This window comes from Bos grunniens, chromosome 1 (assembly GCF_055505025.1).
Source record: "Bos grunniens cultivar Pamir isolate PY7600 chromosome 1, Bosgru_T2T1.0, whole genome shotgun sequence".
Lineage (NCBI taxonomy): Eukaryota > Metazoa > Chordata > Mammalia > Artiodactyla > Bovidae > Bos > Bos grunniens.
Genome location: NC_141165.1, coordinates 60,570,138 through 60,590,801, shown reverse-complemented (window position 1 = coordinate 60,590,801; position 20,664 = coordinate 60,570,138). Strand labels below are relative to the sequence as shown.

General features: G+C 43.8%; 1 protein-coding gene across 1 annotated transcript in view; it reads left to right on the top strand.

Moving 5' to 3' along the window:
- The window catches only part of SLC7A14 (solute carrier family 7 member 14), a 109,372-nt gene that overhangs the window by 65,338 nt on the left and 23,370 nt on the right, over positions 1–20,664 (top strand). The window contains exons 3-4 of the mRNA XM_086394084.1: positions 13,146–13,382; positions 14,931–15,148. Coding sequence (XP_086250210.1) covers positions 13,146–13,382; positions 14,931–15,148 — 455 coding nt within the window. The remainder of the gene's footprint in view (positions 1–13,145; positions 13,383–14,930; positions 15,149–20,664) is intronic.

Below are 20,664 nucleotides of genomic sequence, written 5' to 3'. Positions count from 1 at the left end.
GCCATCTGTGGTTCAGATTCGGAAGTCCCTCCACACACACCTAGCAGAAGACTCAGACCCACCTCCTACCCACCCTTTCTCCAGATAAACCTTGGGCGAAGAGCTTGCTTTTGCTTCTGAAGGTATTTGCCAAAGAGGAACTCTGTCTCTACAGGGACAGTCCCTTCAAACAAGCTGTGCTTCAAAACATACAAGAAGACTGTTCCTCAGAAGACAAGTAAATAAATATATAGAAAAATTCCAAACTGTAGTAAATGCTCCGTGGAAATTAAACAGGGTACCATGGCAAAGTACTCTCTCTCTCGGAACAAATGGTATTTAAGCAGCCTCCATTCTGTGCACTGAAATAGGGGCTAGAGATGAGTCAGGCAAAACAGCCAAGGATAACCACCTGATGCAGGAGTGCAGACGGAAACCATGAAGAGCAGTTGTGCCAGGCACCAGCTCTCACCCTTGGAGGCCTGGTAAAGGCAGACACTGTGGCCGACCACAGCAGCTCAGGGATTGCTCGTGCCAGGCACCTGCTCTAAACACCCTGTCCCACTCAAGTGTCCCTCCTCATGCTGCCTGGTCACAAAGGCTGGATTAAGGGGCCAGGGCCACCCAAGTGAATCAGGGAGGGCCCTGCAAACTCCCCAAGCCCTGGCAAAGAGGTGAGGTCACCAAAGCAGAGGGGGTATGAAGAGAAAAGAACTAAGGGCAGGACTTTGTTAAATGGCCACAGTCAGATGGAGATGGAGAAATAGGAAGCAACAGTGGAGAAAGAAAAATGTAGGCAGAGGAGTAGGAATGAAACTGAAGGAAGAATAGATTCTTACACAAGGAAGTGAAGAATGCATAAGTGCTGACATCCCGAGCCACAGGGACACTGATGAACGGCCTTTCCAGTGGACTGCCTACACACTGGAGCGGGCCGCTTCTGGGGTACAGCATAGACAAACGCTGTAAGACAAAGGGTAGAGGTGGCATGAAAAAGAGAACAGCAAGCAATAAAGTGAACCTTTGATTTAACAACCCAGGGAATGCATTCATCCTGGACACAGCCTGGGCTTTACTGCATGTCCGTGGGTGCCTGTATGTGTGTGAAAAGCAAGCATCACACATGTTTCATGCTCTACTTCACCATGGCCGTTGACATAGACTTCAGTTCAGTTCAGTCGCTCAGTCGTGTCCGACTCTTTGCGACTCCATGGACCACAGCATGCCAGGCCTCCCTGTCCATCACCAACTCCCAGAGTTCACTCAAACTCATGTCCATCGAGTCAGTGATGCCATCCAGCCATCTCATCCTCTGTCATCCCCTTCTCCTCCTGCCCCCAATCCCTCTCAGCATCAGAGTCTTTTCAAATGAGTCAGTTCTTCACATCAGGTGGCCAAAGTATTGGAGTTTCAGCTTCAACATCAGTCCTTCCAGTGAACACCCAGGACTGATCTCCTTTAGGATGGACTGGTTGGATCTCCTTGCAGTCCAAGGGACTCTCAAGAGTCGTCTCCAACACCACAGTTCAAAAGCATCAATTCTTCAGTGCTCAGCTTTCTTTATAGTCCAACTCTCACATCCATACGCAACTACTAGACATAGACTTGGGTCCCAAAATTCCATGCAAAGTAGTTGAAAATATAGAAATATTTTGTATATAGAAAAATGTATATAGAAATATACATTTACATAATTATGTATGTATACACATACACACACAAATATATCTTTATATCCTATCAGTGCTTCAGGAATTTCCTATTCTGGAATGAATTCAATAATAGCCCTTCGCAACCTGCTGTGTAGTACAGGGAACACTGCTCAGTGTTCTATGCCAGCCTGGCTGGATGGGAGGGGGTTTGGAGGAGAAAGGATACTTGTATATGTATGGCTGAATCCCTTCACTGTTCACTTGAAACTACCACAACATTGTTAATTGGCTCTACCCCAATACAAAATAAAAAGCTTAAAAAAAATAATAGTCCTTTGCTATTCATCTTTTTTTTAAATCAGAGAATAATCGCCTTACAATGTTGTGTTGGTTTCTGCCATACAACAACGTGAATCAGCCATAAGTAAGCATATATTGCCTCCCTCTTGAACCTGCCTCCCACTCCTTGCTATTTATCTTGAGATTTTATTTATAAATACCCCAGTTTATAATTTCCTACCCATTTTAAGGAAAATAAACAATGCAGTAAGTTTCTCTTACGTATAAAACATGGATACAAATGCCTGCTCCTTTGCAAACACATCTAAGCGTGTTTTAATTATGAGAGCACTTGACATGATACATCAGGCCAAAAGCACTCTACGTTCCCCTTGGAGGGAATGCCTCTGTCAAGAAGCCACCGACATATCCAAGGGATTCACTGCTCCATTCACTGGAGTGGTCTTACACAAGAGTCAGCTAAAATCCCACCACTGTTACTGCATTCAGTAGGGGATGTCTAGTTGGAAAAAAACCCATCAGGACCACTTAGATGAGAATCTGGCAAGAGCAGTAACCCCTGGATCCTGGTCAGCTGTGCCCAGTACTGTTTGATACACACACTATCCTTCCTACCTCATGGACCAGTAGGCAGCAACACTCACTCCTAAAATACAAACTTCAGACTTATGCCCTATGGAAGACCAAACTCTTCTAGAGTTTGTGGGCTAGAGAGCAGAAACAGGGCTGGAAAGGAAGGGAGGTTGAAAGTGTTAGGCGTTCATATCCTGGGAGGGGGGACAATTAGAGAAGCAGGAGCTGCCACCAGGTCCCCACACCCAGAAAGTTCTCTCTAACCGCCTCCCAAATCTTGAGCCTCTCTCTGGCTCTGCTCTGCCCTCCCTGCATGTGGCCACTTTGGAAAAAAGTCAAGATGGTGTCTGTCTCTTCAGGGGGTTTCTCCAGGAATATCCTCCACTGACAGCAGACCCAGGCCCGCGAAAGACTCACCCACCCAGGCATCTGCCGAGAACACAGCCTGTCCCAGCAGAACCTGGTCCTACCTGCTCATCAGGTGGGCTGAGGAGGCCACACAAGTGCTCAAGTGTGTTCTCTTAGCAGTCACTTTTAATCCTGCCCATTAAATTCTCAGGACAAGGGGGTGGTGGTCTGGTCCCCTCACTTCTTAGAAGTCTTCTCTGTCGGTGCCACATTCCTATGCTTCAGGAATAGGGGGATTGCCCAATTTTGGAGAGAAATGAGCTGGAAAATCTTCAACAAGCTGTTACTTCCATGCCTGCTCTCCTTGCCTTTCTGCACAAAGCCATTTTGGTCCAGTCATCAGAGTCATCTGGATGAGGGGCAGCGCGACCCCATGGACTGCAGCCTACCAGGCTCCTCCATCCATGGGATTTTCCAGGCAAGAGTACTGGAGTGGGTTGCCATTGCCTTCTCCACATAAAGAAAGGCTGAACAAGAAAATGGGAACTCTCTTTTCATCCTCACAATTTCTAACTGAATTTGTGGAACAGAACAGTTATTACTATACTAAAGATTAGGAACCAGAAAGAAATTTTTCCAGGTTCAGATTTAGAAGTGAACCAAGCACACACAGGGCTTGATCTGAATGCTACATTACTTCTGATACCTCTGCCAATGCTGACTCTCTAACACTATCAGCCAACAATACTCGCTTCTAATCTCTTTTATTCCACCTACGAGGCCAAGGCTCCCACATAAACACTCCAGAAGCTACTTCTAAGTAAAGTTCTCAGATTCCTTTTCCTCAACTATAATTACAGCCATAGATGCCACTGGAGGGGTGCCTGCTAAATGCCAAGACCCATGACAGCTTGCCTGGTAGGCATCACCATTGCCAATTTCCAGATGGAGAAACTAAGGCTCAGTGAATTGGGTGACTTATTCAAGGCCACAGTTAGCAAAACTTCTAGTTGCCATTTATCAAGCACTTATAGTGTGCTAGACACTAGGCAACGTGATCTGTGTGCGTTATCTTATTTAACTGTCATAAGTACTCTCTGTCTCCCTCCAGAGGCTGTGTGACTCCTATGATACCACACAGCTTCTCCTAAAGCAAAGAGGGGCCGTTGATGGAGACTCTAGCATTACCTCACAGCTCACCTGTATGGGTACTGCATACCTGATGGGTAACTGCATACAATGGGCCTAACAGACGTAGATGCCCCCAAACATATCTTTCCCTTTTGTAACATCTTTTGCCCTCTGAGGCTGCCTTTGAGGTTTACCCAAGGTCACCAACATGAAATTGTTAGGAGCAGAAAAAGGCAGTTTGAGACCACCTGCCACCTTAGCAATGAAGAGGGATCAATCTGGGCCAGAAGACAGACTCAGAAACAACTAACCCTGTGGATTCTTTAGTTGAAAGCAGCCACATGATCATTATTATTATTACCATCCTCATACCTTGATAATGTACTAAAAACTAACCAATGTACACTAATGATGATATTAACAACAGCATGACTAGATTGTATAATTCATCATATTATGGAATAATATTACTGGAATTCATCATATTATGAAAACTATACCTCTAATAAACTTTAAAATATTTTCAAAGGGGAGATCAAGGCAAGAGAGTAAACAGTCTGATCACACTTAATCAGTAAATTATTAAACTTCCTTGACCTATTCTGGGGGTCACTTCTCTGACCTTGAGGTCAGCTTCTTTCCTTCCTGTCTGTATGTTGATATGCTGGTGCTGTGGGCTGGGAACTTTTCAGTTCTGTTTCCTCCCAACTGTAATTGGAGTCCTGTCAGATTCCGTAAGTAATAGTGTCGCACCCCCCTGATTGAAGGTGCTACCCATCCCCTAAACACAAGCTCTTATTGTCCACCTGAGGCCCACTTTGGCAGAAAAGTTATAAGTCTCTTCTCAGACACAAAGAAACAGGAGTTCCAAGACAAATTATTTTTCTTCCAGACACATTTGTAAAAATTGGCCCAAGCTTCACTGACAAGTGATGAAGTAACCAAGGTTACTCAGGTAGAAGAGACAGCTGAGGTGAGAAGGAGAGAGTGCCTGATGGATTACCCCCTGAAAAAGAAACCCCACAGTTTCTTGGCTGACGAAGAGCATAGGAACAGGACGTTGGGGCAGGGTCGTAGGGGTTCACCACACTTGACAGGGGGCTGAATAGATGTTTCTTAGATCCCAACAATATGCTTCTCAAGGGACCAAATGATGGGGATACTTCAGTACCACCTCCTGGAATTCAGTGCTGCTGAGAAAACAAATGTTTCCCAGAGAATTCACACATTATTTCTCTCTAGGGTCCTGTGATTTCTCCTTACACCCCACTCGAAAGCCACATGTAAGCAGTACTACCATCCACAGTAAAACAGGAAGTCCCCTACATACGAGTAAGTTCCATTCCAAGAGCCTGCAAGTCCAGTTCATTCAAAAATCCAACAGAGTTAGCCTAGGTACCTAACACATTTGGCTATACAGTCCTGTACTGTAATAAGTTTATAATACTTTTCACATAAATAATACATAAAAAACAAACACAAAAAATAAAGAAAACATTTTTAATCTTACAGTTCAGTACCTCGAAAAGTACAGTAGAACCAGCTACATCACTGCTGCTTTTATGCTGCTTCTAGACATCCTGGGCTTGAAATATAGATACTGTACTCTACACAGTAATGTACAGTAAAGTACACAAAAGCACAACCACTCATAGAGGGTTTACACCTCTATGTGACAATGTACGCTGGACACAGGCACTAACTTATGTGATTGGACATGTGAATGCATGTTTACATCTTTGAAAGTTTGCAACCTGAAGGTTCATATGTAGGGGACTCACTGTATATACAACATCTGTAGCCTTGCTGTGAATTTATAAATGGAACAGAGACGTTTTAAGAAGACTAAGAAAATGGGAAGGAAATGGATAACAATTATCTCAGCAAAATGCCATCTTTGGTGAGGATGTCCTTAAAGACATGTTTGGGTTTAAGTGGTGAGTTGCTATGGTGTCGCCCAACAACTGATTCCTCCCTGAGTCTGGAAGACAGAGGATAAGTGGCACTCAGGAGGACTGGTGACAGATAAAACATGTTCAAAACAACCAACCAGGCTGGGTATCTGCAACCTATGGCCAGTTACCCCAGACAGAAGCTCTGATCAACACGCAGGCCGGGACCAATCCCAGAGACCTGAGTGAAACTGCAGGGCTGGTTAACTGTTTCCATGAACACTTCTCTCCACTCCTTCTCATATCTCCTGACACCCTCTTTCCCTATGGGTAGATCTTCCGGCTCTCTGAAGACCTCACTTCAGAACTCAATGTTGCATCTCTTTAAATCAGCCCATGTGTTCCCCCAGCCCCTGCAACTAATATCTCCTTTCTTGTTTTCTTAAACTTGTTGTTTTTCTGGTCTGTATTCTCCACTAGACTGTCAGACCCACAAAAAGAAGAACTATATTCTTCCTATTCACCTTTAAGTTCCTAAAATCTCACATAGATGCATCAAGATGGTGCCGTATAAATATTTCAGATGATGAAAGAATGAATTGGAAAGTGCCTAGAACTGGGTATCTGGGAACTTCCGTTTGGATCCCAGCTCTGTCATTAACTGAATACTCAGCTTCATGTCTGGGGTTCAGCTGCATCGTCTGTCAAGTAAGAAAACCACCCCGATGAGAAGCCAATACCCCTCCCCATGCCATGTTCATTACAGCCTGTGGGTCCACAGAGTATACTCACAGGCTTTGGGGAGGCATGGGATGAGGGAGGTCCTGAGCAGGCCTCCCACTCCCTCCTCAGACAGAGCCACCCTGCTTTCACTTACTTATGAATTAGGCTCTCAAATAAGACTTTGTGTGCAGAGTGGGTTTTACAACCAAGACAAAACTTTACAACTATAGTAGATAACGGTACAGCCCTTTTCTGCTAGATTCCCCCAACCTAATAACCAGGTTCTTTCCCTCAACACTTGGTCCCAGTCCCCCTCTGCAGACTCATCACCCTCAGTCCCCAGAGTTGCCCATAGATCATTCCAGCTGTGCCCTTTCATCCGCCTGAGACCATCCTTTCCCATTTTCTTCTGCCTGAGAAAGCCCAGTTCACCCTTCAAGATGCAGTTCAAAAGCCTCCTCACTTTGTCTCCACTTCCCCAGCCACCAAAGGACCATGCTCCCCAAGAACCACACTCCCCCCACTGAGCTCCCAGAGCACCTCATATATACTCTACAGCATTAAACACCAGCTGTGTGGAATCATCTGTTTATTAAACCCTTTCCTGACTAGAATATAGACACTTCAAGGTCAGGAGAGCTGCCTTACCATTTAAGTCTCTGATATGATATCACCACAGTGCCTGATTTAGTAGGCACTAAAGGAAGGAAATTAGGAAGTCTGAAGTTATTCAGGAAATTAGTAAGTTCACTGATAAGTAGGTTAGTGAATTAGTCAATAAGTTTAACTACACAGTAATGGGAAAACCTCTGTTTATCTGAGTAGAGTAATTGGCATTTAAGTGTAAATAATCACTAGATTTAATCTTTCTAGGAGCAAGTACACTTTTAAAAAGGACTTATTTGTCTGATGGCTCTCTTTGGTGAAAGGAAGAGGGAAACATATTTCTTGAGTGGAGAACGTGTTCTCTAACTTTTACCTACTGTCAGTTGGATCTCTCTCCTTTACACCCTCCTAGGGTGGAGAATCTTTGCCTCCTGGCTCTATGCCTCCTGGAACTAGAGAACCAGTACAGGTTTTAAGTGACAGGATGACACTATATGGGGAGGAACATGTAGTGATTGTCTTGGGTAGTGCTGTCTTCGGCACAAGTTTAAAAGTTCAATATTGTTTGTAGACTCTCTGGGAGCATCTAATTGAAGGTTGGTCTGTTACACCTATATATGTCATGCTGCTAAGTCTGCTGCTAAGTCGCTTCAGTCGTGTCCGACTCTGTGCAACCCCATAGATGGCAGCCCATTAGGTTCCCCCGTCCCTGGGATTCTCCAGGCAAGAACACTGGAGTGGGTTGCCATTTCCTTCTCCAATGCATGAAAGTAAAAAGTGAAAGTGAAGTCACTCAGTCATGTCTGACTCTTCATGACCCCATGGACTGCAGCTACCAGGCTCCTCCGTCCATGGGATTTTCCAGGCAAGAGCTCAAAAGAAATTCACATTGAAAGGAACCAAATTTTTCTGAATCTCAAATCACATATGACTTGAGGTATACACAAAAGGATTGACAGTGAATGTTTCAAAAATGAAAGCTTCTGGTATCTTGTCCCAAGCCTCTTTTCAATGTGTAAGTCCTAATTTTCCCTGGGTTTCAGGCTGGTAGTTAGTCAATTTAACCAAATATAGTTCTAGATATAGAAATAAATCAGAACACTAGGGATACTCCAAAATAAGAACAGGAGGAGGGGCTTCCCAGGAGGCGTAGTGGTAAAGAATCTGCCTGCAATGCAGGAGACACAGGTTCTATCCCTGGGTCAGGAAGTTCTCCTGGAGAAGGAAATGGCAACCCACTCCAGTATTCTTGCCTGGAAATCCCATAGACAGAGGAGCCTAGAGGGCTACAGTCCATGCGGTCGCCAAGAGTCAGATACAACTAAGAAACTAAATGACAACAACGAATGTTTACAATATACTTAAAAGGCAGATAACCAAAAAGGGTATCAGAGTTGCAGGGTGTGAGGAATAAATCACTCCTCTTCTCTTTAGTCCCACTGAAATGAAGCCACTGTATTGCTCAAGGACTTGCCTCTCTGAACAGCTCTAAAGGGAACACTTCCAGCATGTCTGCAGCACACACTCACTCGATGGCCATCTGCACCCTGACATTGTACTCCGTGTTGATTTTCTCCAGCTACACGGTTATACTTTCGGAATCAATATGCCTCTCCCTCTCCAGCCACTTGATGAATAGCCAAGGAATGCAAAGTCACTTTGATAACAGCATAAGGCAAATATGATTAGGAGGGTAACTCTGGGGCAATAAATTTTTGAAATGAGTTGCTAAATTGAGTAGAGATTATTTATAAACTTATCTCTCATTTAGAATAGTGAGTCTGCATCTTGGTTCACCAAATCAATTTTAGGTGATAAATATTCTGCAATTCTTTTTCTACTATTCTGCAATGCAAACTAGAGATAATGTTACCTTCCTATGCACTAACTTAAAAAAAAAATCACCTCTGTATGGAAGACAAAGGAAAGAAAAGCAATTTCTCATAAAAATAATATTTCAGCATACGGATGCTGGGGCATAACCACCGTGAATGCAGCTGCTACAAACGCACGCTCACATACATGTGCCGTCTGGCGCTCAAAGACCATGAGTCTCGAGCTGCTGCTGATGTGGCTTTTCCAAATGACAACCAGCTCCTGGTAAATTTCAAACCAAACAAATTACAACTGGCCCTTAATTTACCCAATTGTTACATCCCTGAATAATTCAGAGTATGTAAGACCATGCAAAAAAAAATGCTTTGTGCAATGAAGATAGATTTAAGCTCAGAAATTACAAACACGTTGTGTCTTACATGAATGTCCACTGAGACCTTTGGAATCAAGTAAGAGAACAATGCATCATCCTGTGGGATGGTCCCACACACTACAAAATGTCTAACAGCCCAGGCTTTTGCCCATTTAATGCCACAAGGGCCCACAATAATCGTGTGCACCATAGACACCCTCATAGCATACCAAAACTCCCCCTAGGAGGCAGTACAAACTTGCAAGAGTACTGGCTTGCAGTATTTCCTACAGGGCTTCCCCCATTAACACAAATGATTAAGAGTTGATTCTAGGTCTAAAACCAAAGAACGAAAGTACTAGAAGGGAGCATGAAGCTCCTCTAACTGGCCCTCTAGTTTTACCCACATGAGATAAGTAACTTGCCTTTGAATACTCAGTGACCACCTAATCTAGGATAAAAAATTTTTTTAAGAAATGGCATCCTTTTTCATGGTTTTTATTTCTTATTGAAATTAGAAAGACATCCTTGAATGTGTCTCTTACACATGAGATAGTTGGGGCGGGAGTGTGGAGGTAGTAGAATGATTGACAACATTTTCCAGTTTTTTCCCCAGGATACTGGAGTTGAAATCATTCACTCCTCATCACTGAGTTGCCCTAGATACACTCTATATACAATGTGTGCTCAGTTATGTCTGACTCTGCGACCCTATGGACTATAGCCCACCAGGCTCCTCTGTCCATGGAATTCTCCAGGCAAGAATACTAGAGTGGGTTTCCATGCCCTCCTCCAGGGGAATCTTCCTGACCCAGGGATAGAATCCACATCTCTTGCATTGGTAGGTGGGTTCTTTACCACTGAGCCACCAGTGAAACCCTCTAGCACCCACTAAAAGCTTGGATTCCTGCATGCAAATAAATCAGAAGGTTTCAAAAATAAAATCCTTTACAACATGTTCAAAATGAGAGTGTGTCCCAAAGAATGATTTCCGCGAGCAGAAACTATCCCACATGATTAGTGGCTAATTGATTTTCCCACTGTTCTCCCCAAACCCCAGTCATCAAGATCCAAGCATGTTTGGGGGAAATAAGTAAGATTCTATATGCTCCTACACCGCGCACAGCACAGGGCCCATTCCTCTGACCCAAGAGAGCAAGGGACTGGCAGGTCCCTTCACAAGACCTAAGGAAGACTTGACTTGACTCTTTGCTAATCACCCTTGGCCAGTGACTTGAGTGTTTTCTAACTTAATTTGGCAGATCAAATATTAAGGAGAAAATGTTTGATTGGTCAAACTGCACAATATTGGCTCTCCAAGTTAAATCTGCAATCAAACTGACGTCCATTTCAAAAGTGCCACTTGGAAAAAATCCTACTTATAAGCCTTGTACATTATTAGGTGGTGAAGAAGGATGAAGAAAAGAAGCTCACAGAGTATAGGAATAAATCATTTACCTCCCAAATCCTTACACTGCACTTAAAGAGACACCTACTCAACATGCAAACTCAATTCCATTCAGGAGATGAGAATACGTAATTTATACCAGTTCCCCCAGCAACCAAGGAAATATCATCAGGCCCTCACACTGTATACTTTCCTCCTAGAGTTCCTCAGGCTTTCCTTCTGAGACCACTTCCTCTTAATTTTAGACTCACTCCAACAATTTAAACATCAGGTGTTAGAAGCAGCAATTTAGAACAGGAGGAGGTCAGACCACTCCAGGTAAGCCCCACAACAGTAACAAGAAGAAATGACTGACAGTCTGACCTCCAAGGAGATGGAAAACTATTTTACAAAGTGGAGGGAAGGGGGCTGACACCGAAACTCAAAATAATAACAGCTTAGGCCATTCAAGGTAGGGACGAACAGCTTTGCTGGCCTTGAGTAACTAATGTGAAAGGAAACGATGCTTAATATATTTTGTAGCAGAATTCCATATAACAATAGAATCCCAGGTTGAAAGAGTAGGAAGATCCTAAAGAGAGCATCCCGGCCTAATTCCTTTACCTTACAAGGAAAGTGAAAGTGAAGTCGCTCAGTCGTGTCCAACTCTCAGCGACCCCATGGACTGCAGCCCACCAGGCTCCGCCGTCCATGGGATTTTCCAGGCAAGAATACTGGAGTGGGTTGCCATTTCCTTCTCCAACCTTACAAGGAAAGAAACACATAACGCGGTGCACAGGTTCGAGGCAGAGTTGAGACAAGACGGCAACCCAGCTGTCCAGGGCTCCTTCCATATGGAGGCGCCGACACTGACGCCCGAGGGGAAGGAAGAGAGGCCGCCTCACTTGTAGTCACGCATTGTGTCACAGCTTCTGACATCTCTGCTTTTGCATCCGTGCATTGATTTTTACTCTCTTCCAAAGGAGAAGAAACTTGCTCTCTTCAGTCACAAAAGAATGAACGATATTTCCCTGATTTGTGATGAGAACCGCAGGGCTGGCCCTGAACAAAATTGGCACAGACAGTAATGTTTACTTCGCGTTCCCCTCTACCTCTATCTCCCATCCTGGTGTGTCTCCTCCAAGCTGTTGCTCTGTCCTCCCACTCAGTACCCCACCCACTGGCCCAAAATCTAGAGTTTTTAGTACAATGTAGAATATTCTCCCAACTTCCAGAAGTTTTATATACTCCCAGCCCCTTTCTAATTTAATTTCTAATGCTATAAAACAAAAAATGAGCTATACACCAGTGTTTCTCAAATATAAGTGGCAAGCTTATTAAAATGCATATTCCTGGTCCCCATCTCCTGAAATCACAACTCAATAGATGACTCTGATCACTTCTTGGCCTTCTGGCTAAGATCAAGTGTAATAGATGACTCTGGTAGAAGTGTCCCAGCAGACCCACTTTGGAAAACATGTGACTTCTGCCTGCCTCTCCAGCCTCGTCTCCTCCCAGTCCCCCAATGCACATCCCCTTCCACCCAAAACTTCATACAGTCTCTCCCCACCATGCCTTTGCCTCATAGTCCACCTTCTGAGTCCAATTAATTCCTCCATATACCTCAAAACCAGCTGATGCACACGTCTCATCTCTGCTCTCTGTGTTCCTATACGTTTCTGCATTACTGAGCTCCTACAGCCTATAAAGTGTGGGGATTTCCTGGCATAGTTCCACTTGAAGGCAAGGCCCTGCCTCATTTGTCTTTTTTCTATTCCCAGCATTTGGTATCTTGCCAAGCACATAGGAGATACTCTAAAGGTGTTCATTAGATTATCTTTTGCATGTGCAAATTTCCTAGTTAATAACTAGTCATTTATTTATATTTGCATTGTTAATTAACCCCCCATCCCATATAGTACAGGATTTTCAAAGATTGCTCCAGGTATCACCCTTAAATGAGGAACACATTTTGTAACAAATAAAAATGAAAAGAGAAGAATGCTAACATAATCTAACCTTGGTGACATCAATTGTATAGTCATAATGAATTAGACCCAAGTTCACTCAGGATATCTGACACTTAAGGAACAACAACAGAGACACATACAATAAATGGGAGTTTTTCTAATAAGATCAGTTTCTAATCGTTCCTTAGAATTTGGTCTGGCATTCGGGTTTAGACTTTTTACAGAAGTAAAGTTGGAAGACATCAGAACTGGCTTTGAATTGATTCATTTACATAAAACGTTGCGTACTTGTTCTAAGACCCCAGAGATGTCCAGGATTATCTATCCCAGATGGTTAGCCACCAAAAGGTTAGCTCATCTCCTGAAATCCACCTTTCATGTGTGTGTCCCATGCAGGTGTCTGCTATGCAGAGTTTGGAGTTCGCGTCCCCAAGACCACAGGGTCAGCCTACACCTATAGCTACGTCACTGTCGGGGAGTTTGTGGCATTTTTCATTGGCTGGAACCTGATCCTGGAGTACTTGATTGGCACCGCGGCCGGCGCCAGCGCTCTGAGCAGCATGTTTGACTCGCTGGCCAACCACACCATCAGCCGCTGGATGGTGGACAGCGTGGGAACCCTCAACGGCCTGGGTGAGACTGCCACAGCCTCTAACTCCAACATGCAAACTCACTAAGCCAAATAAAGGGGCTCCTCTTTCAGGATGCAATTTGGCAAAAAGTACTAAGGGCCTTAATATGTCTTTTTTTTTGCCAAGTAATGGATGAATGAATCTGTCCTAAGGAAACTATTCTAATTTCCATAAAAGTTTTATATGAAAAAATGTTCATCACAGCCTTGTTTATAATAACAAAACAATTAGAAACTGTTTAAGGATTCTACATTGGAGCAACTGATTAAGTAAACTATGGCAGTGTATAACATAGCTAGCAATTAAAAGGATGACCAGGAAGTCTGTTGTAAGAGCATGGAATGTTTTTAATGTAATTCTGTATGACAAAGGACACAAACTGTATATGTATCACGTTAATAACTATATAAAAATATGAGTAATTTGGAAAAAGAAATAGAAAACTATGAGGAACTTCTCTGATGGATTCTTAAGAAGATTTTTAAAAATTTTTCCTAAATCAGCATGCATTAATTTTTAAATAAGGGAATATATTTAAAAGAAACAAAATGAATGGGTATAACAAAATGAGTGAATACTAAATAACCAGAAGCTCATGTAACAAATACCTTGAGATTTCAGCTTCTGAGCCCCACCTTCCATTCTGTCATCTGACTATCCCTTCACAATCAAGGGAAGCTAAACTGTAGTGGAGGAGACTTTGGAAGTCTTGCCCCAAAACATCCAGGGACTAACTCAGTGGCTGCATACAAGTCATTGGTGCCCCTGTCTCAGAAGAGCTGACCAAAATGCTGAGCACCTAGATACCATGAGAAAATTTAAAAATATGAAGAAAACATCTTCTCAGGATACTGATTTCATAAAGTTTAGGCCCGAAAGGGTCCTCCAAAATCAGGTAGCCCCAGTTTTTCACTTTACAGATGAGGTTCAGAGAAAGGAGACATTTGCCCACGACCACACAGCTGGTTACAGGTCAGAGTTGAGCTGAAATCCAGGAGCCTGCCTGCTGAAGCAGTGCCACTTTCCCTCTATAGAGGGCAGGAGTCCACTGGCCAACAGACAAGACCAAACAGGCGAGAGAGTTCCCCAGCCATCTTCTTTGCAATCACACAAGTGGAAAGTACACCCTTCTTCCAGTAATCGTCAAAGACACACATTTTAAATTTTCCTAATAAAGAGATTGCTGGAATGAAATGGAATATTTATGGGCTATAAAGTAAACGACAATGAAGATAAAATCGTTCAAATAACATGGTAGATCCGTGTATACATTTGAATGTCCTTGGATAGCCCTGACTTCGGATGTCCCATGCTATGGCTCCAGAGGAACTGCTGTAGTTGTCATATTATGAATCCCAATTTTTGGTCCGGGATATCAGGTCATCTCACCTATATACCAAAACCTTCCCATTTGCAACTAGACACCTGTGGACCACACACACACAGTCCCTTCTCCTTCCACGACACACTGACCACCCTTCTCCAAGCTGAGTGCAGATGCACTGGGTGGGCCTGGACAATATTATTAATTCACATCTTATCCCTCTAGGGAAAGGAGAACAATCATACCCAGACCTTCTGGCTTTGGTGATCGCAATCATCGTCACCATCATCGTCGCGCTGGGGGTGAAGAATTCTGTGGGCTTCAACAATGTACTCAATGTGCTGAACCTGGCCGTGTGGGTGTTCATCATGATTGCAGGCTTCTTCTTCATCAATGGGAAATACTGGGCTGAGGGCCAATTCTTGCCCTATGGCTGGTCAGGGGTAAGTTCATTCCTAAATCCCTGTGGGTGTACCTGCTGCACGCTCTGCCTACTACCCTATGACCTGTTTGAGACATGAGTTAAAGGAAATGCTGCTTGTCCCATAACCTTCATGGCACTCTCTTCATCACCTTTTATCCAAATTTCATCAGAATGTTCTGAAGAAATGGTTCTTCTTTATTTAGCTGTTTCACAAACATTTCTTGAGCTCCTATGTTATATGGAAAATGATAATAGATTTGAAGTTTTGATCACTTGCAATTATGCCTAATTCTGCATATAATATCTCATTTAATCTTCCTGCAATTCAGGAGACTGGGATTCTATCTCTGGGTCGGGAAGATTCCCTGGAGAAGGAAATGGTTACCCACTCCAGTATTCTTTCCTGGAGAATTCCAGGGACAGAGGAGCCTGGCAACAGTCCATGGGGTCACAAAGAGTCACATGACTAAGAGACTAACATTCATTCAATAACCTTGCAAGGAGGATATTTACATTCTAGTCTTACAGATGAAAAAACTCAATACTCAGAGGGGTCAAATGACTTGCTACTAAGCACATAGCATAAGTGCCCAAGTTAGGAGCCAAAGACAGGACTGTCTGATTCCAAAGCCTGCACATGAACAGCTCAGCCCTATAGAATCTCTCTATAGGACTGCTCAGTTCAGACAGCTGGTAATAGACAAGCAGTAAAAGAGGCCCAAACAGTGAGCAGGCAAGGAAGGGGTGAGCATTGCTTCAGTATGGAACTAAGAAAGGAACAGTTCTCAAATCTAAACTCAATGTTTGATCCAAGGTGGAGAGTCCTGTTGGGGTCTGAGAGCAGAGAAGCCCACTGGTGTGGTCTGGGGATTGACAAAAGAGTGGGCTGGACCAAAATCTTCAGATCTCATCCCGGTGATCTGATGGTGTGGTTTATGCTAAAGAAAGGTGGAAAGGTCCAAGCAGCAAATTCTTTATACTGACAAGTGCTAGTTCTAAGTCACACCTGAATTCTTCCTCTATATGACTAAAAATGCCACGTTTGCGGATTTACTGGTAAAATTCGCTCGCCCATTCTTCTTTTTCTCAAACTGTAGAACAGAAATCAGAGAAGTTCGAGCTAGAAGGGATCTTAGAGGCCCCCTGGTCCCACCCCCTCACTTAACAGATAAAGAAACCGAGGCCAGAAGACAAGCCCACCCAGCATCAGTGACAGACAGCCAGGATTCCACCACATTTGCTTTTGCAGTCTTTGCTTACACTGGCTTTCCAGGGACCAGAAATTGCTCTTGGAGAACACTCAAAATAACTTCTGTGTATTCTAAACCATGCCATGCTGTTCAGTGAAGAGAAATAAGCAAGAAACAGTTTAAAAGCAAACGTTTCTAGTCTTCTGCTTATCAGTAAGAATTCTGCAGAATCACAGAGTCCATCCCTCCTCCTTGAGGTGAGTAAATCCTCAAACTGGTTAAAACCAGAAGAAGAGACAAAGAAACACTGTTGACCCCATTCTGGATCCCCAAGTCTATGTTTTCTTATGATACAAATTGTTCCCTTCCTATCATATAAGAAAACAACAAATGATAATCGTGACAAAGAAAGAATGTTTTCCCAGAACTCCACTGCATTTTCATCAGAGCACATGAAAATGTTCTCACCCTTTTCTTAACAATGTAAGAAATTACTGGGTCAGGGACTTACTGTAAGGCTTTGGCCAACAATTAACTTCTCTGCTTTCCAGTTTTCTCATCTATCAGGTGGTTAAACTAATTGCACCAAATGTTTCCAAAAAGATAATAAAACCTTAGACATTTTTAAGTCCACATTGTATAATTAGCAACAATGATCATGATGGAGGAAGGAGCTAGAATTTACCCACTACCTTCTGGGTGGGCACATGCTCTATGGATATTATCTCACTCTTACAACAAAACTTTGAAGTAGGTGCTGCTATCCGCAACTTACAGATAGAGAACTCAAGGCTCGGAGAAGCTGGTAACTTGCCAGAAGTCACTTAGCTAGTCAGTGCCAGGACTGAAATCCCCGCTCAGGTGTATGGCTCCAAAGCCCCCTCCACTATCTCGAGTACCTTGTGTATGATGACCCCTGCCTTCTGAGTCTTCTTAACACTTCCTTTCGGGGAAGACAATGGCACCCCACTCCAGTACTCTTGCCTGGAAAATCCCATGGGCGGAGAGCCTGGTAGGCTGCTGTCTATGGGGTCGCACAGAGTCGGACACGACTGAAGCGACTTAGCAGCAACACTGCCTTTAAGCTTCACAAAGACTTGGAGTCTTGGAGCTGGGAGGAGCATTAAGATGGGAGGATAGTTAAGTCTGGGTTTCCCAGGTGGTGCTAGTGGTAAAGAACCCTCCTGCCAAGGCAGGAGACATAGGAGACACGAGTTCGATCCCTGGGTCAGGAAGATCCCCTGGAGAGGGGCATGTAACCCACTCCAGTATTCTTGTCTGGAGAATCCAATGGACAGAGGAACCTGGCAGGCTACAGTCTGTGGGGTCACAAAGAGTCAGACCTGACTGAGCAACTGAGCACAAGAAAAGTTAAGATCACAGGTTTAGACCATAATAGAATGAAATTCAACTCCGGTCCTGGAGGAGTCAAAGTCCTTATTTACTCCACGGGTCCCAGGACCTCACGCATGGGACCAACTGTCTTTTTTTTGCACCTTTGGCCACTGACCTCACTCCAACCCAAACCTACTACCTGGAGTAGGCTGGTCGTTGGTACCATATAAACCTGGCTGGGATTTTGGATTTTTCCTTGTGAGTCCTCTTTCCCTGCAGGAAATTCAAATCTGTGTCCTAGTGGCTGTCCCTAAAAACATCATCTGAGCACAAAGGACAGCCCAGCATGAAGATGGTGCTGACTCATCCTCTCTGCCTGGCCTCAGATTTCTCCATCGCACATCTCCTCCCCAGCCCTCTGCCTGGACCTGTTCTTTCTTGACTTTGGTTTTAGGTCACTTTTCCAGTCCAGCAAGGCCACTCTGAATATACATGGTATTTTTTGAGATCTCACACTTTCTCATGAGCATATCATCCACCAAGTGAATAAACACACTCCCTACTCTGTTCTCTAACAACTGTCAGCAAAATCAAGTTGCCTACTTGCCAACTGCATGAACTTCCTCACTCCTTAGGGAAAATCTGACCCCCAACTCGGACCAAAAAAAAAAAAAAAATCTGATGAAATTTGTTAGTCACTCAGGCATATCCAACTCTTTGCAACTCCATGGACTGTAGCCTGGCCAGGCTCCTCTGTCCATAGAATTTTCCAGGCAAGTTTACTGGAATGGGTTGCTATTTCCTTCTCCAGGGGATCTTCCCAACCCAGGGATTGAACCTGAGTCTCCTGCACAGCAGGCAGATTCTTTACCATCTGAGCCACAAGGGAAGCCCACCTCTGACAAGGGGACTGACAAGTTCAGAGTACCAACCCACTTTCTTCTTCAATCCCAATAGGTAAGACGGGATGGAGGACACCATTGTGGAGGGAATGGTTTATACGGATACTGTTACGTGACTTAAAACACAACTCTCAAGGACTTCTAAAGGGTTAATGAGCAATCCATCCTCTGGCCACAGACCCGTCAGAAGCCTAGTCTTTCCTGTTCCAAACACTTCCTTCCAAAGAAAATAGCATAACGAATGGTTTACTCACTTACGGGTTCTGGGTCAAATGCTTCTTTGGTCTTGAAGAGCTTAAGAACAACAAACATTTTTTCCCTATATCAAGTAACTGCTGGCCCTCAGCTGAACCCCACTTCCATCTGCAATTCCTCAGCCCCTGAACATTGTTGGATGCGTATTCACTGTATGTTATTTGTTCTTGATGCTATCTTATGGTTTCTCTTTGACCAAATAAAACATTCTATCAGCACAAATAGCTCCCAGGAAAATGGTTCAGAGCAAGTATTTGTGGGGAATGCTGACAGTCTCCAAAAAGAGGAAAAGCTGTTTTCCATGTCTCCACATTTGAATCCACTTGCTGGAACCTATTAGCACATTCCACTGTTGCTGTGGACAGGCCGCTAACAGGTCTGGAGCAAGAGGGTGGTAGGAAATGCTGCTGAAGTTGGAGTTTTGTCTTGTTACCTTGAGAGTAAATTACACAAAGGTGCCTAATTATCTCGTGGGCATATCTAAGGTAGAATGTGGAGAGCCGCCTCATCCTAATGCCTCTCAAATATCAGCAAGGCACAGGGATCCCAGCTTTTAGGGATCCCTGAAGTTGAGTGGCAGGCCGGCAATGACATTCTTTTGTCAACGAATTAAGCAACAGTCCTCCAGCAACTGAGGCAGGTACTGCTGCCCCACAAAGCTCTATAGAGGGAAAGACTGACCTGCATCGTCTGGCTGAGCAGCTTTACCAGGTTGACCTTGGAAAATAATTTCCAGTGATGTCATCAAAGTGAAAAGTCAATACTGGTTTTTATTTATGTAAGACATTAAAGCAAAGTTAGGATAAGTACTGATGAAGGCAGAAACATGTATACACACACACACACACACACACACACACACACACACGCTTCACCCACTAATTTAATTCACAGATGCTCACCCCTGGTACTAAACACATTCTTTCAAGCATGGAAGTGTATCCTAATTATAAATACCAGAGGCTCGATCTGAAATCTGGGTAGAGTGAAGTAGAGAGCAGATTTAGCGGTTTGGGGGTAGAGACACACCCATGCGGTTTCATTTCATGGCTTTATCGTATTTACCAACCACGGATTATTTGCTTGAAGGACACACACACACACACACACACAAAACTCAATGAAATTAACTCATGTAAAAAGGTGACCCAATTTGTTAAGGTATTATCTTTTCTTAAATAATCTGTTTATTTAATCTCTATCTTCTAGGCCAGAGTCTGTTCCATCCTGGCAGGTGTGCTGCTTTTCTTCCATTTGCCCACACTCCCTCAGATCACCTCTCTACTCCTCCTGCTCTGGTCTGTGCTCCAGAAGACCCCCTGCTGGTGGCTTCCTGTTAGGGTTAGCCAATGGGAGATATCAATCAGGAGATCAGAAGGGGAGAAGAGAACAGGCCAGGGTACTTCTTCCTCACTTCCTCTCAGCCTTGACCCCTAGAGTCCCTTCATTGAAATCATTCCATTTGAACCATTTGAGTTAAATTTCATGGCCTTCCCATCACAGTAGAACCTCCAGATGGTCTACTTTTGATCTGTTTAGTCTTTCTTCAATCATAACTGCTTTCTAGTTCTACAAATTGGGGCTAACATGCATTTGCAATTTGCATCTACGTGCAAATTGGGGCTAACAGACATTCTCTTTGCAAACTTATTCTCTCTCTTCCCAACTAACCTAGTTCCCATAGTTAATTTTCTGGTATCTAATCATTATCAGTAATTGCCATTCGTGCTTTCACTCATTTGGGAAATAGCATCTGTGTTTTACAAATAATGTTCAGTTCAGTTGCTCAGTTGTGTCCAACTCAGTGACCCCATGGACTGCAGCACACCAGGCTTCCCTGTTCATACCAACTC